Here is a 27,219-nt window from a genome sequence, read left to right as displayed (position 1 = left end):
AACTACCCAGACTATCTGCATTGACCCCCTTTGAGAGACTGCATTTGACTCATCACATATGCTGCTGCTATTGTTTATTATATTTTTCTAGTCACTTTATCCCTACCTATAAGCACATATCTATCTCAATTACCTCGTGCCCCTGCACATCGACTCGGAACTGGTACCCCATGTATATAGATAGACAAGTTATCATTACTCATTGTTTATGTATTCCTCCTGTTATTATTTTTCTGTTTTTCTCTACATTGTTGGGAAGGGCACGTAAGTAAGCATTTCACTGTTAGTCTACAGCTGTTGTTTGCCAAGCATGTGACAAATAACGTTTGATTTGATTTTGATTTGAATGTAGTCTTACTTCTGGTATGCCAAATCGCAAAGACACTGTCGGTGTGATCGAGGCGTTAGGTGCTGTGCTACTTCAAAGGTGTGTGAACAGCCGGATTCTTATTTGCTACTACTTCCGCCAAACATGCTAAACCAATCAGGTTAGGTTACATAGGTATTGGTGCGCTATATCCCGCCCTCACCTTTGCCAAACGGCCAATAGGCCAACTCCCCTGGGAGCTTGACAGAAAGTAAGCGGCTGAATCATACACAGGTAACTCAGAAAATAGCGAGGCAACATTTTTTTTCTGGGCTTGTCATGGAGTTAGCGTGAAAGAAAACAGGGATTTTTTTCCAATTTTCTTTACCAGTTAAACCAGTATCTCTGGATAGAACACGCTCAAGTTCTTGATCAGGTAGAGTCTTTGGTCGAAATCTCTTTCGTGTCCTCTTGAAAGTAATCTTTCTTTCCCCCTATTCGTTTACTTGACTTCAATTGAATTTCCAGACCTTTTGTTTGCTTCTCTTATCACTGGAAAAAGGTGGACCTCGTGTTATTTTTATTTCATCTTTGCTTTTAATTGTAGTTTTTACCCTTGTGGTCCCTGATGGCTTCGCACAGTGATACTCTGGTGGTGTTCTTTGGGGCAACAGCTGGTGCAAATGGGGGTAAACTGGGTTCGGATGAGAGGGAAATAATTCTCTTGGTGTGGCAAATTGTGGATCTACATGAGAAAAAGGTACGGACTTTCTCACCCGTTGTAAAGGTTTCTTCTTGACTTTTTAGTGTTTTGTGTCTAAGTTGTGGATTCATGTTTTAACTTGACAGCTGACATATTAATCAACAAAGGTACGCGTTCTGTAATTATTTGTGGGTCACAGTTTTAAAAGTGCGCATGGGCCTCAACTAATCCAACCGATAGGCTCATGGGTGTGTAGTCTACATCTGTCAGATTTAACTTAAGTGAAATGCTTTAAATATAGGATGAAAGATAGCATACCTTTGGTTATATGTCAACGCCTGGACATTGGCAACTGTGCTTTGACAATTAACTGCTTTGTTTGACAATTAACTGCGTTGTTTGACAATTAACTGCTTGTTTGATGGTCTACGTTTGTAAAATTGGCCTGTCATGTTTAGTGCTGACTTTGGAAATTAGTTGCGTTTTCACCAAACTGTACTTTGTAGTTTATAACTAAAATGGGTGGCACATGCCGTGGTGAAACATCGATTCCGTTCACAGGTTGGGAAACTTCAGAGACGTCTTGTGAAGCCCGACTCTTTGGAGTTGACAGACCAGAGTAAAGAGGAGACTGGACTGTCTGTGGACGAACTCTACAAGGCTGAACCTCTGGACAAAGTTCTGCAACAGGTGAGACTGATTAGGCTACTGGTGAAGATTCCTGTTCAGGCCCTAAAACATTTAAGACTCAAATCTGGAGTCTTGTCCTTTGCTTTCCTGCATTCTCAGACTTAAATATTTTAAAACTGACTCCAAAGAAAAGCTTAAGATGCTGAACAAAGCATTGAATCTCTAATATGATAATGGCTGAACTTTAACTTGCAAAAACAACCATGCATGATAAGACTGACAGCATTCAAATGGTCTTTGTCGCCAACCACCTGGAGGGATATAACAGGACATAACAAGCTTGATGATGAAGCTTTAGGTAAATGTCAAGGTGTGTCGATTTTTCTCAACAAATGGAAACCCCTGAAAGGTATCTGACCTTTACAAATTATTCCACTTGGTTTGGCTGCTGTTTGGCCTATTAAACTCTTTGACAGGCCGTGAGTAGGTGCATCCAAAATGGTACCCTATTCCCTATAGTGCACTACTTTTGACCAGAGCCCTATTAGAATAGGGTGTCATTTGGGACCGGCTCAGTGTAGTTGCTGGTTTGAGTAGGCTTGCTTGGCTAAGCAGTGACTGCCGTGGGGTTGAGGTAGGGATGGGGAGGCAAGCAGGTCTAGTCTTGTCAGCAGCTCGCATCAGTCTGGGACATCTGGATGACTGAATGTTTACCTGAGAATGCAAAGAAATACCCGTCCTGGGTAGAGAGGACGGAGAGAGAGAAAGTGGGGGAGTGACAGAGACCCCTGGCCATAGCCCAGCACCTGTTTTCTCAGGCCAGGTAGTTGTGAGATAAGGCAGTCTGTTCCTGTTTATGATGACCAGGATGTAAGTGTTTTCAGGTTCCACCTCCCCTGGTATGTTTTGACAAAAGAAGGGCTTATGTTGCCAAACGTGTTTCTCAACCGCTCTGTCTGCCTGCAGTGTTGAGAGTATTTTTATGCACTCTGTAGGTAGGTAGTTACACCATATCCCATCCCTGCCCCCAGCAGTATTTCAATAATTGAAAACCCCATATTACCAGGCTCTCCTTGTGATTTAGGGTTATGATTAGAGACTCTGTCTGACTCAATGCTGTGGTCCTCTCCTATGCAACAAGCAGGTTTGTTGAAGTGACCAGTCCTTCCTCAACAACAACGTTTTGCAATAAGGCCCCTGAGTTTGACAGTGCTCTTGCTGTTGTGACACAATATAGATTTAGAGTAGATCCATACCGCAAGATGCTCTCTCACTGCTGATTTCTGATTGCTGAAGTCATCTCTAGTGTGTGTTTCTATACCAGCAAGCCGTCCCAATTCATTTGTTTTGTGAGTCTGTGGACCCTTTAAAGATTAACCAGAACAATCCATTTTTTACTGGCTTACCTCTTTCTGCTATGTCACTTTCTCTTGCCATTGGTCAGGTTTAGTTTATTTATTTGTCTCTATTGATTTAAGCCAGGCAGTCAGTGGAGGAATGGAGATAAAGCTACATTCAGCTAATGTGAGTCATAGGAGAGACTGCCTTTGGTGTTGTAGGTAGGAATAGCTAACTAACCTAGCAGAGACCACATCTCAGTGGACCTGTCAATGTCATAAGGCCAGAGTAGCCAAGCCAAGGACGCAGATTTGTTTGCTTTGGTGAAAGATTTATTCAGTCTGAGAAAAATGGCTATAGAGATTAGAACTAGGCTGCACCCTTTCCATTGGGGGGGGGGTGTGACTTTAAATACCTACTGTTCCTTGTGGGCTTGTAGCCTGCCTTCCATTCAGCATATCAACAAGTTTCTCTCCCTAAGATTGAGTTTATAAAAATAAAAAGTCAGAATCCTGTTCTCTAACTGTTCTCAGATCAATGGGTTTGTCTGGAAGACATTTGGGGTTTGGAGTCATTGAACCCCAGTCAGTCTTAGGCTCTCGCTTATTGGGGCCAGTATTGAGTGTGAAGAGCCTCAGATCAGTGATAGTACACAGGCTCGGACTTGCTCTGTTCCAGGGACCCCGAACCAAAGCTTGTCAGCTCTCTGTGCTGCTAAGTCTCTCTCGTAGGTGGGGCAGCGTCACCCTGTTCCAGGTTGTGAAGGCACTGGGGCAGGTGCACAGCAGAAGCAGATAATGAAAGATAAAGTGCCAGCAGCAATAAAACACTCCCTCGGTCTTCTCCCTTTCCGCTCTCCAACAGCATTGTGCCTTGTAGAGAACAAGCCAGAGGATCCTGTACAGAGACAGGATTGTAAACATCTAATCTCTACAGTCCAGTCATAAAATGACTAAAGTTTGGGACAGTGGTGTGACTGTAACAGGCCTAGCCATGAGTACTGCCTGGTACTCTCTACTCTATCGTGAGCCTCATCACCACCCCTGCTCTACTCCTCTCCATGGGTCCAGCCTCAACACCATGCAAACACACTAGCTATAGCTTATACCACAGAGCAAACACAGATGGGGCCAGGTTCACGAGTAAACTCCTACCTCATACTCACCCATGGCACAGTGCAGCACCCACCCCCCCAATGGGGAAAATGAAACCAATGGTTTGGCTGGTCAGGTATATTACAGTGACCGTCTATGCACGTTCTCATTTGTTGCATGTTGACATTTCCTATTCTGACAGCCTTGCTGCTAGTGTTGGTATATTTATCAATACCTGTTTCCTTTGTTAGGCCTGTCCTGTCGGACATGTTTGCTCTAATAGTATGCTGGTTTGGCAGAGAAGATAGAGTAAAGGGTGTGTCGCTTAGTTCCTTGAAACCATTTGTTTCAATTCCTAATCCTGCTGCTGGTTGTGCAAGGTGAGGCTGCATAGATCTGAAAACAGCCGTGAGTTAAACACCACACCCACCATGCATTAGGCTGAACACAACTACCTTCACATCCTGGTCTGTTCCTGCTTGTACGTGTGTGTGGAGAGGGTTCTTGGTAACTTAACAAATGTGATATATACTGCTCAAAAAAATAAAGGGAACACTTAAACAACACAATGTAACTCCAAGTCAATCACACTTCTGTGAAATCAAACTGTCCACTTAGGAAGCAACACTGATTGACAATAAATTTCACATGCTGTTGTGCAAATGGAATAGACAACAGGTGGAAATTATAGGCAATTAGCAAGACACCCCCAATAAAGGAGTGGTTCTGCAGGTGGTGACCACAGACCACTTCTCAGTTCCTATGCTTCCTGGCTGATGTTTTGGTCACTTTTGAATGCTGGCGGTGCTTTCACTCTAGTGGTAGCATGAGACGGAGTCTACAACCCACACAAGTGGCTCAGGTAGTGCAGCTCATCCAGGATGGCACATCAATGCGAGCTGTGGCAAGAAGGTTTGCTGTGTCTCTCAGCGTAGTGTCCAGAGCATGGAGGCGCTACCAGGAGACAGGCCAGTACATCAGGAGACGTGGAGGAGGCCGTAGGAGGGCAACAACCCAGCAGCAGGACCGCTACCTCCGCCTTTGTGCAAGGAGGAGCAGGAGGAGCACTGCCAGAGCCCTGCAAAATGACCTCCAGCAGGCCACAAATGTGCATGTGTCTGCTCAAACGGTCAGAAACAGACTCCATGAGGGTGGTATGAGGGCCCGACGTCCACATGTGGGGGTTGTGCTTACAGCCCAACACCGTGCAGGACGTTTGGCATTTGCCAGAGAACACCAAGATTGGCAAATTCGCCACTGGCGCCCTGTGCTCTTCACAGATGAAAGCAGGTTCACACTGAGCACATGTGACAGACGTGACAGAGTCTGGAGACGCCGTGGAGAACGTTCTGCTGCCTGCAACATCCTCCAGCATGACCGATTTGGCGGTGGGTCAGTCATGGTGTGGGGTGGCATTTCTTTGGGGGCCGCACAGCCCTCCATGTGCTCGCCAGAGGTAGCCTGACTGCCATTAGGTACCGAGATGAGATCCTCAGACCCCTTGTGAGACCATATGCTGGTGCGGTTGGCCCTGGGTTCCTCCTAATGCAAGACAATGCTAGACCTCATGTGGCTGGAGTGTGTCAGCAGTTCCTGCAAGAGGAAGGCATTGATGCTATGGACTGGCCCGCCCGTTCCCCAGACCTGAATCCAATTGAGCACATCTGGGACATCATGTCTCGCTCCATCCACCAAAGCCACGTTGCACCACAGACTGTCCAGGAGTTGGCGGATGCTTTAGTCAAGGTCTGGGAGGAGATCCCTCAGGAGACCATCCGCCACCTCATCAGGAGCATGCCCAGGCGTTGTAGGGAGGTCATACAGGCACGTGGAGGCCACACACACTACTGAGCCTCATTTTGACTTGTTTTAAGGACATTACATCAAAGTTGGATCAGCCTGTAGTGTGGTTTTCCACTTTAATTTTGAGTGTGACTCCAAATCCAGACCTCCATGGGTTGATAAATTTGATTTCCATTGATAATTTGTGTGTGATTTTGTTGTCAGCACATTCAACTATGTAAAGAAAAAAGTATTTAATAAGAATATTTCATTCATTCAGATCTAGGATGTGTTATTTTAGTGTTCCCTTTATTTTTTTGAGCAGTGTATATTTTTTTATGTCAGTGTCTGAGGTGACAGAAGAATGTTTAATATCCGATGGCTTCTGAGAATGATGCTCTACCCACCGAAACAGAGGAATAATTTAGAATTCCACAGCGCCACAACCTGTTTGGTCTGTTCCTCTCTTTGTCACATACTCAACTGTGTCAGTCGAGACTTTCCTTGACTAATATTTGTCCTATTATCTATGGGACTACTTAAATGACTGGGTTCTATACCATAGATGTTACCAGATACATTACAGTATCTGTTGATACCCCTATGACATATGCTGTGTGTCATCTGTCATGGCTCCCAGATGAGGACTCATTGACCTCTGGATCCTTGGCAGCCAGTCTTTTCAGAGAAAGCCAATCAGTAGTCTTAGGGGCCTATCTGACTGGCCCACCTCAGCCAATGAGCTTCCTGTGTATATCAGTCCTTCCCTAACCCAGATGTTATCACACTATGGTGAAATGTAGCGTACCAGGCCCTGAAGTGGCATAGGATCCCACAGCTCCATGTGGCAAGACAGACCTGTCCAACAATAACCCAGCATCCTGGTCCCGGTCACCACGAGGACTCAAACATCTCATCCCTTTTAGGGTGTGATGGGTTCAGGATAGCTGTAGACAATAGATGCAATGAAGGGTTTTTGTAGCTTTTGTAGTCTCAATACAATGCATATGATGGTATAGGGGGCCTAGTGTTGTTTTGTCCAGTGTGATGGTGCTTGTGGGTAACGGCAAGTGTGTTGAAATAAGAGCCACTCATTAACATAATTATTTCCCTCAAGTTGAACTCCCGAGTGGCGCAGCAGTCTAAGTCACTCCATCTCAGTGCAAGAGGTGTCACTACAGTCCCTGGTTCGAATCCAGGCTGTATCACATTCGGCCATGATTGGCAGTCCCATAGGGCGGCGCATAATTGACCCAGCGTTGTCCGGGGTAGGCCGCCATTGTAAAAAAATAAAAATAATAATTTGTTCTTAACTGACTTGCCTAGTTAAATAAATAAATAGATCTTCTGGACAGATAACATGATAAGTAGTAGCTAAACAAACCATGAATTGGTGAATAGTTTATTAGAAATGGAGAGAGTATTTGAGATAGGTGTTGCCTACTTGATGTGGGTTAAATTGAGCCAATTCTTTCTTTCAGTATCAGTCCGTCAAGGGAAATCTAGTTTTCTTTCTAACAAAGATCTCTACATATATTTCAGGATATTGTGTATCAGAATTCATAAAAACATTAGTTTTGAACACAACTTGTCTAAAAAGTGGTTCCTTGGCACAACTTAAATTGAGCCACGGAACAGGGTATGTTAAGTCACCTACACATTTTTGTACTGAATGAATTATTACCGCTACGTTTTTAAACCATGCCCATCTTTATTTCCTCAACACAATCAAAATAGCTTTTTTGTCTTTTAACACAGGCTTAACACCTAACAAACACTTGAGCTCATAGACTGGAGCTCTCTTAAGGGTGTCAGTTATTTTACTGTCGCAGCCGACGTATATACTGTTGCGTCGTCAGTGTACATAGACACACTTGCTTTATTAAAGGTCACTGGAATATCATTAGTGAAAACAATAATGGCCTAAGCGGTACACCACACTCAACCAAATTTGTTATAGAGGCTTCCGTGCTGGGTTTAGGACCTTATATTGAAGCTTATAGAAACCCCAACTGATGTATAGAACAATCTTAAAATTACCTACTGTGGTTTAGACACATGCATAATGAAACCTCTTAACACAATACATTAATTTGAAAAAATATATTTTTTGGACATAACTTGCTTACCACTTTTTCCATGTGGTTTCTTCCTTCAGACTACATAAAATGATGACCTCTTTATCAATATTTGGTCAGATGATACATTTTGTGTATGGTTTCCTAGAAACAAGGGTGGCTCAACTTACCCCACTCTCCCCCAATAGACAGGATACCAAAACTATATCCTCAAAGGAAACCAGCCTAGCTAGAAATACAATTGGAAGCACTAACTGGCAAATTGGAGAGGTCAGTTTGTTGGTTGAGGTGATGGTAAGCTGTTAAAACTGTTAAAAGACACCAGTAAAGTTTACACAACACTAGTAATGGGCCACATTAAATGTGATGATTATTACTAAACACAGACCTATTTGGGAGTCCCTGCTGTGGGGCTTGGTAAGTGTTTTTATAGGGGCTAGTGATTGGCGAACAGTGTTTTATAGGAAGCGAAGCAGCGGCTGGTTTCTCTGGCTGGGGTTGGTTGTTTTCACATTTCCTGTCTGGTTGTGACTGTTGGTCTAACTGCTAAGTGAAATCCTCCTTGTTCCAGGTGCTGATTAGCACCACAATCCCTCTTGTCTGCTTCCTTGCTATGCAAACACCTGAAAAAACCTATTCACATCTGTCAATCTCAGGACACCTCCCTACCTGTTCTTCCCCCAGAAAACACAAACCTACCTGTTCAGGGAACTTGTTTGTACCAGTAGGCTTAAAGACTTGGCCTATTTACAGTGTTAAAGGTTAGAAACACTGTGCTAATTCTTATGGGAGAGAACTCCCTGAGCACTATTATTTTAAAACAAACCAAGCATAAAAACCTTTGTAGTTAGTAGTTTTCTGCAGCAGAGCATAATTAATCAGTACTGTGTTACTCTGTGGTTTTTCAGAGGTGACATTGGCACTCCCATGTTTGCCTGCTGGGCACAAGTGGTTTACACTGAATCTCTAAAAGACCATCGGGAGCTACTTGGCCGATTACCAACAAAGTAAAGTCATACTTTAGTTTTGTGTGTGTGACTCATTGTCTGTTCTCACAATAACTCTGCTCTTGTATCTTTCTTCATTCTCTCCCTACAGTTCCAGCAGTCCGTCTCAGCGGAGTTGAAGGCTCTGGGCAGAAGCTCCTACACACTGTGTGTCGACGGGCCCCTCATCATACGACAGGCCCTTCACCCTGAGGCCTCCAAGAAGGTATTGAGTGGCCCTTGATTTTCTAACCTACCATTTAGGGGAAATGTAGCCATTTTGATAGAAAATATAATTGCCCTTATTGACCTAGTTAGCGGAATTTCCACTAATAATTGTATATATATATGCATGCACACTACCGTTCAAAAGTTTGGGGTCACTTAAATTTCATTGTTTTTGAAAGAAAAGCACCTTTTTTTTCTCTAATTAAAATAACATCAAATTGATCAGAAATACAGTGTAGACATTCTTAATGTTGTAAATTACTTGTAGCTGGAAACAGCTGATTTAACATTTTAAACATTGAATATCTTCTTAGGTGTACAGAGTAGAGGTCGACCGATTATGATTTTCCGATACCGATTATTGGAGGACAAAAAAAGCCGATACCGATTAATCGGCCGATTTATAAAAAAAATAAAAAAAGTTTTTATATATATCATACACACACACACATTTTTGTAATAATGACAATTGCAACAATACTGAATGAACAATGAACACTTTTATTTTAACTTAATATAATACATAAATACACAGCTCTTAAGTGACAATGATACTGAAGAGTCTGCTTAGGAGACAAATACTCTCAACTGTTTGATTAAAAATAGAGTTTAAGTTACCTGTGATGAAGGTTGAAAACAAAAACCTTAATTTCTATATGCAGGAAATCCTATTTTAATAATGGGCATGGTAAGAATTGACAACCAAAGTGCAAGTCATAATTCCCATGACACCTAGCAAAATCTGAAAAGCGGTTCCTTCATTTATTGCATAGGATCATTTTAGATTCACTTAAAATAAGGTCTGTTTCGTGTAGGCTTACATTACCGTGCCAATTTTATAACTGTGTAGATATCCATAGGACAAGGTAACTCTGATCAATATTGGCTAAATATAAGCGAAGATAAAAAAAAAATGTAGAGTGGATTTATGAAAATATGTTGACAAACGTTACCTTATCCTAGTGAGATTTACACGGGTATCAAAACGTCGAGGCGGTTTAAGCCTGCACGAAACACAGACCTTATTTGAAGTAGATCAAGACATTCTCTATGGAAGACATGAACGGTAAAATAACGAAGGAACCCCTTTCAAGTTCAGCCGCAAGTTATTACAGGAATTATAACGCGTCGACTATTTCTCTCTAAACCATATACCTTTGACTAATCCGGAAACTATCACCTCAAACAAAACGTTTATTTCGTTCCGTATTTTATCTAACGGGTGGCATCCATGAGTCTAAATATTCCTGTTACATTGCACAACTTTCAATGTTGTCATAATTACGTAAAATTCTGGCAAATTAGTTCGCAAAGAGCCAGGCTGCCCAAACTGTTGCATATACCCTGACTCTGCATGCAATGAACGCAAGAGAAATGACACAATTTCACCTGGTTAATATTGCCTGCTAACCTGGATTTCTATTAGCTAAATATGCAGGTTTATAAATATATACTTGTGTATTGATTTTAAGAAAGGCATTGATGTTTATGGTTAAGTACACATTGGAGCAATGACAGTCATTGATTGTTTTTTTATAAGATAAGTTTAATGCTAGCTAGCAACTTACCTTAGCTTCCTGCATTCGCCAACAGGCAGGCTCCTCGTGGAGTGCAATGTAATCAGGTGTTAGAGCATTGGACTAGTTAACTGTAAGGTTGCAAGATTGGATCCCCCGAGCTGACAAGGTTAAAAATCTGTCGTTCTGCCTCGTTCCTAGGCCGTCATTGAAAATAAGAATGTGTTCTTAACTGACTTGCCTAGTTAAATAAAGATTAAATAAAGGTGTAAAAAAAAAAAAAACGGCAAATCGGCGCCCCAAAATACCGATTTCCGATTGTTATGAAAACTTGAAATCGGCCATTCCGATTAATCGGTCGACCTCTAGTACAGAGGCCCATTATCAGTAACCATCACTCCTGTGTTCCAATGGCACGTTGTGTTAGCTAATCCAAGTTTATAATTTTAAAAGGCTAATTGATCATTAGAAAACCCTTTTGCAATTATGTTAACACAGCTGAAAACTGTTGTTCTGATTTAAAGAAGCAATAAAACTGGCCTTCTTTAGACTAGATGAGTATCTGGAGCATCAGCATTTGTGGGTTCGATGACAGGCTCAAATGGCCAGGAACAAAGAACTTTCTTCTGAAACTCATCAGTTTCTTGGCAATTTCTCGCATGGAATAGCCTTCCTTTCTCAGAACAAGAATATACTGAAGATCTGGTACAACGCTGTGTACTACTCCCTTCACAGAATAGCACAAACTGGCTCTAACCAGAATAGAAAGAGTCAGAGGCCCCGGTGCACAACTGAGCAAGAGGACAAGTACATTAGTGTCTAGTTTGAAAAACAGCCATTTCCAGCTACAATAGTCATTTACAACGTTAGCAATGTCTACACTGTATTTCTGATCAATTTGTTATTTTAATGGACAAAAAAATGTGCTTTCAAAAACAAGGACATTTCTAAGTGACCCCAAACTTTTGAACGGTAGTGTGTGTGTATATATATCTATCAATATCATAATACCATATATCAGTCTCTTGGACTTTGTTCAGGTGAGGTAGGCACAATGCTATAACTCAGTCAAGATAATGAGTCTTTGGTATTTGTTTGTATATGTTCTTTACATTTGACCTTTTAGCTACATGTGTAAGTTGTAATTCCTGGGTCACAGTTAGCAGTATGTCTCCTGTGCTTGTGTTGAGCATTAACGTCATAATCTGCACAGGAAGGCTAGCTATCCACACAATCATCCGTAGATGGCGTCATGTCATTTTCCCCCGCATTATCTCATCACCTCTTTATGCCACCTCTTCCTGTCTCCATCCTTCATTGCATCACTCCTATTATCCCTACTTTTCATGAGGTCTGTCTACAGAGTACGCTACTATTCAGTGAATGTTGAATGGACTAATGACTGACCTACCTGTTGTGTGTCTGTTTCAGAACCTGGTCCTGCCGGAGTGTTTCTACTCCTTTGTGGATGTGAGGAAAGAGTTTCACAAATGTTGTCCCAATGCTGGACAGGTCCAGGACCTAACGCTGCCCTCTATCCTAGAATGTAAGTCGGAGTCAGATGAAATGTAATTTCAGTCAACACTTTTGATGTTCCTATTACTTATATAAATGACTGATAAAACATCCTTACATGTGTGTAGATGTGTGCATCCCAGAACTTCCCCTGTCAGAGCAGGTGATGGGGCTGAAGGAGGTGAGGTGTATGGTCCAGCTCTCCCTGCACATCCTGGCTGAGCCATACAGTAAGTCTATACATCTCTCTCCTCTTTTGCTATCGCATTTCCCCCTGCTCTCTGTCTGTGCCAGTCCCACCTGGCCACCCCACAGCCCTGTCAATCTCTCTACGTTAGGTGGCTAACAGGAATGCTGCTGAAGTTGCAGGCCAAACCTGTTGAGCATGAAACAACTTGGCAGCGTGGAGCAACACTTAAAAACAACATGTGTTGTATTGTTCAGTCTGAATATAAGTGAAGTCGATTGGCTTCTGTTGGCGGATCCAATGTCAAGCCTAATGTGAAGTTATTTTTTTATCAGTATGGTCCTTTTGATTGTAAATGTTTGATCCATATTGTAAATTAGTGTTTGAATCTCTTGCAGATCACAAATTCTCATGCTTTGAAGCTGTGAAGTACAAGCTTGAATCGGGAGCATGGTATGTATATTCTCAGTGCATCGACTTAATGTTACCTCACTCAACCATGAGGTTGTCTGGCCACGTCTCTATACTAAACCTGTTGTTTAGTGTTTACTGTAGTTGAAGCCTAACCAACCGTCCCTCCCATGTTCAGAGCCAGGCTCATAGCATTGATTACAGCAACAAGGGAAACCACAAGCGTGTCATTAAACCACTCCAACTTTTCCATTAAGTACTTAACTGGCTATCCAATAGCACCACACAAATCCCACTACGGTGTCTGATACCCATTGCCCTGACAACCCCTGGCATGTGTGTTGCCGTGTTAGAGTAGTGGGAAGTAGACTGTTAAACTGCATAAGTCCCCATTTTTACCATGTCTCTCTCTGACGAAGACAACTTACTGAAACACTTTGGTTTTGAACAATATAGAAGTACTATTCAAGTCCATTTACATTGTCTTCAAGAGTTTCTGAACATTACTTTCTCTCTGTCTCATGCAGCATTGAGTTTAGTGTATAATCGTTAAACACCGTTCCCCATGTTGACTGTGCCCCTCTGGTTTGTCCCCTGCAGCAGTAAGACCGAACCAGTGGACAGTGAGACAGTGATCAGAGCCAGGGGGTTGCCATGGCAATCTTCTGACCAGGACATCTCCCGCTTCTTCAAGGGCCTCAACATCGCCAAGTATGTTACCAAAACATGACTGTGTGTGCGTCATGTGATTTAAGCCATGGTTCCACTGAGAATTGGCGACTAATACCCACAGGAAGTTGTACATGCAGCTTCGTCTCCATAGAGGGTCAAATTGTTTTGACCTTTCCTCCAACCTCTCCCTGTGTAATTCTAGGGGTGGTGTGGCCCTCTGTCTGAACGCCCAGGGCAGGAGGAACGGTGAAGCCCTGGTTCAGTTCATCAACCAGGAGCACAGAGACCTGGCCCTGGAGAGACACAAACACCACATGGGCAGCAGATACATTGAGGTCAGCATCCGTATAACACAGCAGCCCCTACATCTAACACAGCCATACTAATGCTGTTGCATCACTAATGGATCCAATACCGTTACAGCATCAGCTATGCAGCCAATACTGTTTCAGAGGAAAAAACAGTCATGCTTTCCAACTGTAGCACAATGCATGTTGCATTGGTCAGATGAAAGGCCATTTGGAGTTGATAAAAGTCTCCTCTCATCCTCACAGGTATACAAAGCCACAGGAGAGGAATTCCTCAAGATTGCTGGAGGTCAGATTTCAGACTTTTTTTCCCCTTCCCTTGACTAGAGGGACTCTCCCCGTTCTTCCGCCCTGTACCGCTCCGGTTGTCTGGCTTATCCTGGGGGAATGAAGGGTGCTTTGTGAGCCTCACCCTCACCCCTCAGAGGCTAGATGGAGGAAGGTAACTTTACCCCTGGCCCACAGTGTCTCACCTCATCCTCCCGGCGGCCAGTGAAAGGCCCAGCTCAGGGCCATACAAAGGGGGCGTGAATAGACAAAGAGCAGAGCTGATACAGGAGAGAGAGAGCAGGGGGGAGACTAGTGTCTGTCTGTGGACTCTAGCCAGTCGACTGGAGATCAATAATATAATATCTGTCAAGACATTGGACTTTCAGCAGATACTGTTTGCCCTAGACTCTGACTCACTGCTCTTGTTTTAATGTCTACTCTTGTATTTTAAAGTGATGTAATGCGGTCTATCATTTTATTTATTAGTGGCAATAAGCAACAATAATTTGCATGTTAAAGGGACCAAGTAATTAGCTAAAGGTCTTACTTCTCACTTCTAGTTAACTATGTTTCCTCTCCCTCTGTGTGACTGTAGGCACGTCCAACGAGGTGGCCCAGTTCCTGTCCAAGGAGAACCAGGTGATCATCAGGATGAGGGGTCTTCCCTTCACCGCCTCTCCCCAGGACGTGTTGACCTTCCTGGGGGCCGACAGCCCCGTGACGGACGCCAGCGACGGCCTACTCTTCGTAAAGTACCCTGACGGGCGGCCCACAGGCGACGCCTTCGTCCTGTTCTCCTGTGAGGAGTACGCTCTGAACGCCCTGAAGAAACACAAGCAGATCCTGGGCAAGAGATACATAGAGCTGTTCAGAAGCACTGCAGCGGAGGTCCAACAGGTACAACACATCAGTCACTGTTTATAGGTGTAGTAGACAGTCACTGTGAGGTAGAGCTGTTCAGAAGCACTGCAGCGGAGGTCCAACAGGTACAACACATCACACTCACTGTTTATAGGTGTAGTAGACAGTCACTGTGAGGTAGAGCTGTTCAGAAGCACTGCAGCGGAGGTCCAACAGGTAAAACACATCACAGTCACTGTTTATAGGTGTAGTAGACAGTCACTGTGAGGTAGAGCTGTTCAGAAGCACTGCAGCGGAGGTCCAACAGGTAAAACACATCACACTCACTGTTTATAGGTGTAGTAGACAGTCACTGTGAGGTAGAGCTGTTCAGAAGCACTGCAGCGGAGGTCCAACAGGTAAAACACATCACAGTCACTGTTTATAGGTGTAGTAGACAGTCACTGTGAGGTAGAGCTGTTCAGAAGCACTGCAGCGGAGGTCCAACAGGTAAAACACATCACACTCACTGTTTATAGGTGTAGTAGACAGTCACTGTGAGGTAGAGCTGTTCAGAAGCACTGCAGCGGAGGTCCAACAGGTAAAACACATCACAGTCACTGTTTATAGGTGTAGTAGACAGTCACTGTGAGGTAGAGCTGTTCAGAAGCACTGCAGCGGAGGTCCAACAGGTAAAACACATCACACTCACTGTTTATAGGTGTAGTAGACAGTCACTGTGAGGTAGAGCTGTTCAGAAGCACTGCAGCGGAGGTCCAACAGGTACAACACATCACACTCACTGTTTATAGGTGTAGTAGACAGTCACTGTGAGGTAGAGCTGTTCAGACGCACTGCTGAGGTCCAACAGGTACAGTGTAGTAGAATGTAGAGCTGTTCATAAGTACTGCAGGTGAGGTCCAACAGGTATGGCATCTAGGGGCTCAATGGGGTTTCTTTACTACTTAAACTACTATCAGAGATGCATCAAGCTATTCCCTTGTACTGCAGCCAAGGTGTAACAGTTAAATTCTAGTAGACAGTCACTGAGGTAGAGATGCATAGAGCGTTTTGAAAGTACAGTTGAGGTCCTACAGTGTTCTAGGCACTGCCTGTCACTTGAGATCATTTCTTTAGAAAGGAGAACTACTGGAGATGAACCTCTTTCTCCATATTTAACCAGTTCTCTTATTTTAATTTGTTGTGCAATGGCTATTGTCTTTATAGCGTAAGACATGACTAAAGTTGAAGGACTATACGTGACACAGCATAGAATGTGGTCCCCATGAGTCAGTTGGCTGGAGGATGGTGCTCGTGTCATGACACCAGAGTTGTTTTGTTTGACTATTACAGCCTCTTGTAAATGACTGTCAACATGACTCAACACCACAGAGAAACGCAGCAATATAATGAAGTCAGTGCCGACTTAGTCGTCTGACCTTTTGACCTCTGACCTCTGCCCTCTGTTAGGTCCTGAACCGTTACATGTCCACCCCTCTGATCTCCACGCTGCCCTCTTCCATGGTCCCCATGCCGGTCTTGGCCACGCCCCCCTACCTGGCAACTGGCAGCACGCGGGACTGTGTCCGTCTGCGAGGTCTACCCTACACCGCTGCTATAGAGGATATACTGGAGTTCATGGGAGAACACACTATTGATATTAAACCACATGGAGTTCATATGGTGCTCAACCAACAGGTACTGGTACACACACACACGTCACGGTACTTTCACCCGTCTTATATTAAATACTTAGTGTAGATGAAGTGATGGGTACAAGCCGAGGATTCGGGAGCAGCTCTACACTATATTGAGATGCGACCAAAGTTCCCACCCTAACCCTTCCATCAGAGCATCATTCTCATCTCTAACCTCCCTCTCCTCTCCAGGGTCGTCCCTCAGGTGATGCCTTCATTCAGATGAGGTCAGCTGACAGGGCGTTCATGGTGGCCCAGAAGTGCCACAAGAAGATGATGAAGGACCGCTATGTGGAGGTGTTCCAGTGTTCTACTGAGGAGATGAGCTTCGTTCTGATGGGAGGAACACTCAACCGCAGCGGCCTGTCCCCTCCACCCTGCAAACTACCCTGTAAGTCCATAATAGACCTCGCTGAATCACTGCATGTCCCATTGATGTTTCAGAACTTATCACGTAAACAGGAGAATATGTAGCAAGGACAACAGGACAGTGGAAGTAGCTTTTCAGAAATGCTTGTTTATTATTAAAACGGACATGTTTCAGTCAGGGTAATGCCGTTTTTAATGGTTTGTTCAGGGAAGATATTACACAGGCAGGGTTAGCTGTAGTAATTATGCCCTCCATATTAGTTGTAACACACCCATTAAAACTCTGAAGGGTTTGTTTGCATACACATGGTTAAAGTGCGTGTGTCTATCTATCCCAGTGTACTTTGTTCTATTTGTGCCCTGTTGCTATAGAGATTAGATTCCTGCTTATCATATCACTAGAAGGCAGTGCACACTCTTGGTGTGGCTATTGGCTGTTGTGAATTCTGATGGCCACACTTTGAGAGCAGTTGCTCAAATGGCTGTTTCTGTTTGCTGTTGACTTTTTTTCCATTTATTCAACCTCATGTTTGACAACTAATCTCACTGGCTTGACCTGGAGTTATGGCAGTCACTCACTCGGGTTGCCAGGTTGGTAGCAGAGTGTACCTGGGAACGGTCATCCCCACAAGGTCACTCGGCGCCTTCAGCCCAACAAGGTCACTTGAGTTGCCAGATTGGTTTTGGGAGTGTACCTGCAAACCCACCCTCAGCCCACATGGTCATCTGACTGTGTTTTGTATCAATGTGGCAACAATGTGGCAATCAATGTGGCATACAGCCTGTTTGTGTGTAAATACACTACCTCCCTCCATCCCTCACTGTGTTTATGTTGTAGGGTTAGGGTAACACCAAGGACAGAACTGGAGCAACTGAGTAGAATACTACCTTGAGGCTTTTATGTGACTAACATAGTCTTATCAATCATATGAACAACTAGAGTTTTTCCTAGCGACCATGCTTCTGCGTTGCTTGCTCTTTGGGGTTTTAGGCTGGGTTTCTGTATAAGCACTTGGTGACAACTGCTTATGTAAAAAGGGCTTTATAAATACATTTGATTGATGTTGTATGCTGCTGGGAGCTGTGATGGTTCAGCGTGATGTTTGAAGTGCAGGCTTAGGCATGATGGTGTAATAATATGGAGGTTATGATAAGGATCCAATGTTCCTGTGTAGTTGTATGTTACTGTATCTGACATTCTGAACTTCGCTCTCTGTCCTCTCCCCAGGTCTGGCTCCTCCGGCCTATGCTGCGTTCCCTTCTCCTGCCATGCTCTCTGAGGCTGCTCTGTACCAGCCCCCCCTACTGGCCACCCCCAGAACACCCCAGCCCCCACACAGCCCCCACCCCACCCCCACCCTGGCCTACTACCCCCCACAGCACCACCCTGCACAGCTCTACATGAACATGAACATGAACTACACTGCATACTACCCCAGGTTAGTGTGAACTACACTGCACACTACCCCAGGTTAGTGTGAACTACACTGCACACTACCCCAGGTTAGTGTGAACTACACTGCACACTACCCCAGGTTAGTGTGAACTACACTGCACACTACCCCAGGTTAGTGTGAACTACACTGCATACTACCCCAGGTTAGTGTGAACTACACTGCATACTACCCCAGGTTAGTGTGAACTACACTGCACACTACCCCAGGTTAGTGTGAACTACACTACCCCAGGTTAGTGTGAACTACACTGCACACTACCCCAGGTTAGTGTGAACTACACTGCACACTACCCCAGGTTAGTGTGAACTACACTGCACACTACCCCAGGTTAGTGTGAACTACACTGCACACTACCCCAGGTTAGTGTGAACTACACTGCACACTACCCCAGGTTAGTGTGAACTACACTACCATTTCCCTCTAGGGTTTTGTCAATATGAACTGTACATCCTCTTTTGTCATGTGTGTTTCATGTATGTATGCAGTTCAAAGTGCCATGTTGGGTATTGATTTTGACACCTGAACATCTTCTGAATAATGTACACTTGCTTCCAAAGAAAGACAAATGAATGTGTTTCTCTCTCGCTCTAGCCCCCCAGTCTCTCCCTCCACGATGAGCTACTTTGCGTCTCCTCCAGGGTCAGTAGCGTTAGCGGCCCAGCAGCCCCATGCCCAAGGCCACGTTGCCTCTCCCATGATGCCCCAGCACGGCGCTCTAGTTAGGATGCAGGGTCTGCCCTACAACGCCGGGGTCAAAGACATCCTCAGCTTCTTCCAGGGATACCAGGTCAGAACCTCCAATATGACCCCCACTACTAACCTCTCCTTTTCCCTCCATAGTCCCCTAAAACAGTCCCTCCCTCCCTCTACCCCAGTCTCCTTAGTTCCAGTCTCCCCAGTCCCACTCCTCAAACTCCATTGCAGTTTAATGTGTCTTGATTGATTTCTTTGCCACTCTTTTTTTCTGTATTGTCCCTTTCATATACAAAGATTCCACAATTTTACCATGCCAGCTTTTTTGTAGGGGTAAAAAAACATGGCAAATTAAAAGCCACCTAAGACCTAGTCATGATTCCTGCATGTTCACAGATGCTGTAACCAAAATACAGGTATTGGGTCTGTGTGATTGGTTCTCTGCTTTTTTCAGGTAAATTCATGAACACTTCAATTGTTTTAACACCTCCCTAATTTGAAATGCAAACAGCCCCCATGGTTTAACAACATCCCTGCTAATTTGCCAGTTACCCACTGACATGTATAAAAGGAGTATACCTGCAAATGAACTGGAAATAAGGGGCTGTTTGAAAGGGGCTCATATAACATTGCCTTGTGGTATGTTACCTGTAAAAATACATCTTCTGTCTGATGTGGGTATATGTTGGTGCCTGTGTGACAGACGGTAGCAAAGCAGGATGTTCTGCTAGTTTTACAGGGTTTAGGAGCTGTCGGTTAGAGTCCTGCATCTGGTCAGCTCCCCGCGGTTGACCTGCAAAGAAAATCAGCTAGCAGGTGCAATGAAAATTATTTCAACCCACGGGTCGGCTCAGAACAATTATATTGCGGGTCGGAAGCATTTTAAATCAAGATATATTTTTTTACAAACCCTGGAGATTATTGTGTTGCGAATTCCATTCTGTGAGCAGTGAGGCAGACATGTAGGCTACCAGCCATGCACGCAGTGGATCAGGGAACTGTCCATTGTGTGGTGCTGAAACTTGTGTTTTATCCCCCCACGCGAACACGTTGCCAAGTGTACTTTCCCTGGCTAGCCTAGCTCACGTGAAAATGGCTAATGTAGGCCTAACTGGAGAAATAAAAAGGTTATGAAATACACCATAGTGGAAACAGGTGCTGCACGAGTCATTGTGGACCAGGACAACAACCCGGTAGATGGCATGGCTATACAGCAGGTATTTGTTTAAGATGGGCCAATTCAGTTTATCAGTAAATTATTACGTTAATTCAGGCTTTCGTTCATTTGGACCATACGCAGCCATATCAAGTTTAAACCGGTGCTCTGGTTAAAGTTTGAGTAGGCTATAGCCTATAAATGTATTGCAGCCTATATTCGATTCTTGGAATTGTTTAAGTTTCAATTCAACTATTTGATCATCTAAACAATATTGAATGTAAAGGTTTTGTCAGCTATAGGCAATTCTATGCAGGTGGATCAGGTTGAGGAGGAGAATCTATGTCAGATGGGGCTCTGAATTGGTTTGGGGCGGGTGCAGCTCCAGAACTGACCCGTGTAGGACTCTACAGTCGGTACATTGTATGACTTGTGTTAAATAAAATGTTATTGGTCGCGTACACAATTTGCAGATGTTATCACGGGTGCAGTGAAATGCTTATGTTTCTAGCTCCAACAGTGCAGTAATATAAAACAATACACACAAATTAAGAAATACCTGGACAAACTGTCCAAACCCTTCTTATTCAATAATAGCATATTTGTATAATTCCCCCACCTCATGACAAAACCAGCTTTATGTTTAACTACAAGCTTGTAGGCAAACCCATCATTCAGAATTGAACAGTCAGTGTGCTCATATTAGCTCCCAGAATGCTTTACTGCAACACAAACCATGGTTCAGCACTGCAGCATATTCAATAAGGGACGTGTGCACTTGTGCTCTCCCCTTCTCTTGCTTCTCCCACATTGGCTGACTGGCTGAGTAGGCGGAGTGAGTCTACAGAGGAGGTATGAACTGAACTCTCACAGTACTGTGACTGACTGGGCTGGTTGGGCAGGTGTATTAGGTGTTCTAGCCTGAGTATGCAGGGATGGGACTGAGGTGTTTTGGGTCTCTTTGTGCTCTTGAAGGTTTGTTTAGAAAAGTTTCTGCTGGTTTTTAATGTCATGTGTGTGTTTTCCTCGGGGTTAACTCTAAGCTCCCAGCATGTGAGAACACCTGACCAGTCACTGTAGGGCTTTACAGTCCTACACACCGTGTGTGTATATGCTAAAGAGAGAATGTTGCTGAGTTCAGTCCTGACTCTTGGCTAAACCATTGTAATCTCATCCTGACTGGTTATCCCCTGGTTTCTGCTATCTGGATCAATTAGAAACTTGTTGTGCTGTCTGTGACTGAGCACTCAGTTTGGGTGAGAAACTGTTCTGAGTGGTGGATTGGTGTCTTACATTACACTTGTAGTGTATGCATATACAGTTGAAGTTGGAAGTTTACATACACTTAGGTTGGAGTCATTAACTTGTTTTCAACCACTCCACAAATTTCTTGTTAACAAACTATAGTTTTGGCAAGTCGTTTAGGACATCTACTTTGTACACAAGTAATTTTTCCAACAATTGTTTACAGACAGCTTATTTCACTTATAATTCACTATCACAATTCCAGTGGGTCAGAAGTTCACACACCAAGTTGACTGTGCCTTTAAACAGCTTGGAAAATTCCAGAAAATGTCATAGGCTAATTGACGTCAATTGGAGGTGTAGATGTATTTCAAGGCCTACCTTCAGACTCAGTGCCTCTTTGCTTGACATCATGGGGAAAATCAAAAGAAATCAGCCAAGACCTCAATTTTTTTTTTAGGCCTCCACAAGTCTGGTTCATCCTTGGGAGCAATTTCCAAACGCCTGAAGGTACCACGTTTATCTGTACAAACAATAGTACGTAAGTATAAACACCATGGGACCACGCAGCCGTCATACCGCTCAGGAAAGAGACACGTTCTGTCTCCTAGAGATGAACGTACTTTGGTGTGAAAAGTGCAAATCAATCCCAGAACAACAGCAAAGGACCTTGTGAAGATGCTGGAGGGAACAGGTACAAAAGTATCTATATCCACAATAAAATGAGTCCTACATCGACAACCTGAAAAGCTACTCAGCAAGGAAGAAGCCACTGCTCCAAAACCGTCATAAAGCCAGACTACGGTTTGCAACTGCACATGGGGACAAATATTGTACTTTTTGGAGAAATGTCCTCTGGACTGATGAAACAAAAACAGAACTGTTTGGCCATAATGACCATCATTATGTTTGGAGGAAAACGGGGGAGGCTTGCAAGCAGAAAAACAACCTTCCAACCGTGAAGCACGGGGGTGGCAGCATCATGTTGTGGGGGTGCTTTGCTGCAGGAGGGACTGGTGCACTTCACAAAATAGATGGCATAATGAGGGAGGAAAATTCTGTGAATGTATTGAAGCAACATCTCAAGACGTCAGTCAGGAAGTTAAAGCTTGGTCGCAAATGGGTCTTCCAAATGGACAATGACCCCAAGCATAGTGGCAAAATGGCTTAAGGACAACAAAGCCAAGGTTTTGGAGTGGCCATCACAGAGCCCTGACCTCAATCCTATAGAAAATTTGTGGGCAGAACTGAAAAAGTGTGCGCGAGCAAGGATGCCTACAAACCTGACTCAGTTACACTAGCTCTGTCAGGAGGAATGGGCCAAAATTCACCCAACTTAATGTGGGAAGCTTGTGGAAGGCTACCCGGAATGTTTGATCCAAGTTAAACAATTTAAAGGCAATGCTACCAAATACTAATTGAGTGTATGTACATTTCTGACCCACTGGGAATGTGATAAAAGAAATAAAAGCTGAATTAAATGATTATCTCCTATTATTCTGACATATCACATTCTTAAAATAAAGTGATCCTAACTGACCTAAGATGGGGAATTTTACTAGGATTAAATGTCAGTGAAACTGAGTTTAAATGCATTTGGCAAAGGTGTATGTAAACTTCTGATTTCAACTGTATGTATGTTCCAATAACAGTTTTTAGGTGGGTTGTTGGGGACTTATGGTGTGTGTGGTGTATCTACATTTAAGTGTGATTGTATTTGGTGTGTGTGTGTGTGTGTGTATAAATGCTCTACTGAGTCCCCCTGTCTGACTGTGAACCTCATTACACTGTAGTACTCTCCTGAAGACTACAGCAGCATGGTTCAGATGAGTCAGGGACAGACCAGGAGTCTGATCCAGCCCAAAGAGTGGCTCTGTCTGTAGGGAGACTAAGGTAAGTTACCAGCCTACCCTGTACCTCACATGGCCCCCGTCTGCCTGCCTGCCTGCCAGTCCACCTGCCTAATGTCAAATCAACAGTGTGCTCCAGAGTGACCTTCTGTTTCTCCTCTTTTCCTCCTTGCTCTCTCCTCCTCGCTCGCTCTCTCCCTTACTCTCCTCATCCATCTAGCCCTTGACCTGAGTGTGCTAACCTAGTGGTGTTCTTTCTGACTTGATTAACACATTGCTAACCTGCTCCCACAGACTGATCAGGGGATTGCTTTTGGACTGTAGCTCTTCTAAAGGGAAGCATGCATTAGAAGGAAATGCAAAACCTGTGGTTTCTTGTCTGACTCATCCAACTCTACTGGGTTGATCAGTGCAGGATCTCCTCTCCAACTCTACTGGGTTGTGGCCCCCTGGTGTTGGGATGGTGCTAATGACTGAGCGGTGGGGCTTCTATCCCCTCTCTCTCTCTCTCTCTCTCTCTCTCCACAACTCTCTTCATCTCTCCTCCATCTCCTGTGGTTTGTTGCCTCCAGCTCCAGCCGGATGCCGTACTCCTGTTGTACAACTTCAGCGGCCAGCGTAGCGGCGAGGCCCTCATCACCTTCCCCAGCGAGGAGTCAGCCAGGCGGGCCGTGGCCGAGCGCGCCAACCACCCCCTGTCTGGTCTCCCCATCCGCCTGCTGGTGTGCTGCGACTGACCTCGACCAGCTGACCGCGACCATGGAGGGAGGAGTCGAGGACCGCAACCGCTGATTCCTTTTCTCCCTCCTTGCCACTTCCTCTCCCTCCACTACTGATACACACACACACACACACACACACACACACACACACACGTCCCCACAAACAATCTGCCGACTCTCCTCCCTCTTAGCCTCTTTCTCACGCTCCCTCTCAACATTCATACACAGACCTCTCCCCACAGCACTAGGTTGTATACATATTTATATATGATGCACATCCTCCTTCCTGTGTGTCTGGCACAAAGTGCCTTGTGTGAATACTTCCATAACAGCCACTGACGATGCCAATGAAATGTACCACTCACCTAAAGCATGAAACCACTTCTCCCCTTGTTTTAGCTAAATGAACACTACAGCCCCACTATATGAGATGTTCATACATTCAAAATCCCTATTCCCCTGTGTCTGGTTTGTCAGTCTGAAAACACTACTGTATGTAGCCTACCGTGTGCATGTCTGCAAAAACTATGTACTGTATGCATGTTAGTTGTAAATGATGTGCCTTCCAATGCTGGGCTGTACAGTGTAATAATAGATAAGAGCCATATAGACTGACTGGAACTGAAACTACTACTGTACTGGATAGAAGGGAAATCAGACGCTCCTTCCACTACTCCCTTTTGTAAAACTAGAGAAGACAAGGTCACTATGTACAGTAGTGAGATCCACAGTAACATGCTGGATGCTGAGCTTAATGACAGCTACTTGTGTAACAGTGTTTGTTTCTGCTGTGAAAGCATTTGTATGGCATGTCATTCTATTTAGAATATGTCCAAGCACTCTTTGTTGTCTTTGTTACAATCAGACTAGGCTAAGGCTCAAGTAGCCGAAGTCTCATTTAGTTCTGTAGTATACTAGCATGACAAATATTGATTCTTTGTTTAATCCAAAAAAAACTCTTCCTAAAATTTAGATTTATTTAAATGTGAAAAGAGTTGGCTGTTGGTCTGCATGATCTTTAAGCAATATCCTTTATCCCTAAAGAGAGTAGATCTCTGTGCCATCTCTGTTTTCTTCCAGACTATATTTTATAGAAAACCGTCTTCTGCAGCATGCTTTCCATTCTCCCTTGTTTTTGGACCGACAAACAGTATAAATAAATATAAATAAAAAAATGCAGAATAAGTTGTTCCTGTGACTGGGCTGCTGAGAACACTAGTGTCTGGTTTCTCATCTTCGCTGTGCTTATATTACCCAGAGTGCAATAGCAGCCCCCTCTGTGGCTTGGCTGACCTCTGGTGGCAGATGGATTTTTTTGTTGTTTCTTTTAAGCAAGTTTGAGACTTGACTTGTATGAATTTAACTACTGTATGTGTATATAACTGTTTGAATAAATACATGAAACTTTATTGCCCCAGTGTTTAAATTGCCTTAATTTGTTCTGAACTGTATCAATTAAATTATATTGAAGAATTCAGACATTTTAGATGAGGCCAATAAACAGTCTGTGACATGGTGGATGGTGTGCTTATTGACAAGCAGTAACTTTTTTTGGAATGTATGGCATAATGCACCAATGAAATGTGTATATTTACACTGGATTGAATTGGACAACTTGTGGCGCAAAAGATGTCTCGGATCGTTAATGGCACATACACGTTCCTAAATAAGGTCTCCTAGTAATCCCTATTAGTAGGCTATTTGAAAGGCTGATCCAGTAAATTCTACATGTATATTCCAGTGTAGGTATGGATGACTCCAATGAAATGAGGCCCTGCATAATAAAGTGATTTGTCTATCAGTGATCTCTTCAGGATCATCATTCCTCCCACACTACCAATTTATTTACACTGAACAAAAATATAAAGAGTTGGTCCCATGTTTCATGAGCTGAAATAAAAGATCAGACATTTTCCATATGCACAAAAAGCTTAATTCTCAAATTTTGTGCACATATGTTTACATCCCCGTTAGTGAGCATTTCTCCTTTGCCAAGATAATCCATTCACCTGAAGTGTGTGGCATAACAAGCTGATTAAAGAGTGTGCAAATGCTCACCATCGATGGCCACTGGCATGCTGGAGAAGTGTGCTCTTCACAGATGAACCCGGTTCCAACTGTACCGAGCAGATGGTATGTGGTATGCTGATGTCAACGTTGTGAACAGTGTCCCATGGGTGGCAGTGGGGTTATGGTATGGGCAGGCATAAGCTACGGACAACAAACACCATTGCACTTTATTGATGGCAATTTGAATGCACAGAGATACCATGGTGAGATCCTGAGGCTCATTGTCGTGCCATTCATCCACCCCATTACCTCATGTTTCAGCATGATAATGCACAGACCCATCTCGCAAGGATCTGTACACAATTCCTGGAAGCTGAAAATGTCCCAGTTCTGGATGACATATCTGTATTCCCAGTCATGGGAAATACATAGATTAAGGCCCAAGTTATTTCAATTTACTTGTTTGCTTATATGAACTGTAACTCAGTAAAACCTTAGAAATTGTTCCATGTTGCGTTTTTTATTTTTGTTCAGTATAGAAAGAGAAAAACACAAAGCTTGACATTTGTATTTTTATTGATACACTACTGTAAGAGCCTAAATGCAAGGTATTCCCTTTGAATAAATTCAAAAAGCACTGAAGTCTTAAATTACAAAATGGTTTTAAAATACAAAATGTACATGAAATGACAATACAAGGTTCCTGTAAACATCAGCTAAAACCTGTATTTCCCTTTTCTTTTACAAAACATATATTTATAGATATATGTACCCAACCGTTAGGAATGACATCCATTTCAAAGTATCAAAAATAGAGTTCTAATGTCAGTCTATGTTGCTTTTTACCAGTATGTAAAATGGGAACATATTGTTTGATCTTTGGTTTTCCAGAAGAGGATGACAGAGAGCGAACGGTTACTGAATTTAATGCTGCTCTTGTTTCTGGACTCATATGCCTCATTCACACTATAGGGCCAAACTGCGCCAAGCCGAGCTGTACTGGGCTGCCCTGTTTACGCATCTACAAAGTGCTGGAAAGGACCATGTGAAAATGTGAAATGTGACCATGTGAAAAATCCAAGCCAGCACAGTACGGTTCTGATCAGCTCTATACTGTGAATTAGGTAACAGTCTCACAAGCAGCACAAGAGTCA

General features: G+C 43.7%; 1 protein-coding gene across 2 annotated transcripts; it reads left to right on the top strand.

The window, feature by feature from the left end:
• The first annotated feature begins 571 nt into the window (after window positions 1-571).
• On the top strand, window positions 572-25,472 carry LOC120048285 (epithelial splicing regulatory protein 2-like). Of its 2 annotated transcripts, XM_038994150.1 has the most exons (17): window positions 573-743; window positions 915-1,067; window positions 1,572-1,700; window positions 9,031-9,144; window positions 12,095-12,209; window positions 12,307-12,408; window positions 12,764-12,818; window positions 13,377-13,487; window positions 13,651-13,783; window positions 14,003-14,045; window positions 14,622-14,923; window positions 16,337-16,564; window positions 16,756-16,954; window positions 18,161-18,371; window positions 18,981-19,176; window positions 23,277-23,376; window positions 23,906-24,018. In XM_038994150.1, exons 2-16 carry the CDS (start codon window positions 936-938, stop codon window positions 23,364-23,366), a joined length of 2,160 nt encoding a protein of 719 aa, XP_038850078.1. In that variant the 5' UTR covers window positions 573-743; window positions 915-935; the 3' UTR covers window positions 23,367-23,376; window positions 23,906-24,018. The 2 variants fall into 2 exon arrangements, with proteins under 2 accessions (XP_038850070.1, XP_038850078.1); XM_038994142.1 differs by lacking the exon at window positions 23,277-23,376 and having other exon boundaries at window positions 572-743; window positions 23,906-25,472.
• Window positions 25,473-27,219: the final 1,747 nt, after the last annotated feature.

Source organism: Salvelinus namaycush, chromosome 1 (genome assembly GCF_016432855.1).
Source record: "Salvelinus namaycush isolate Seneca chromosome 1, SaNama_1.0, whole genome shotgun sequence".
Taxonomy (NCBI): Eukaryota; Metazoa; Chordata; class Actinopteri; order Salmoniformes; family Salmonidae; genus Salvelinus; species Salvelinus namaycush.
This window is presented reverse-complemented; position numbering and strand designations above follow the sequence as displayed.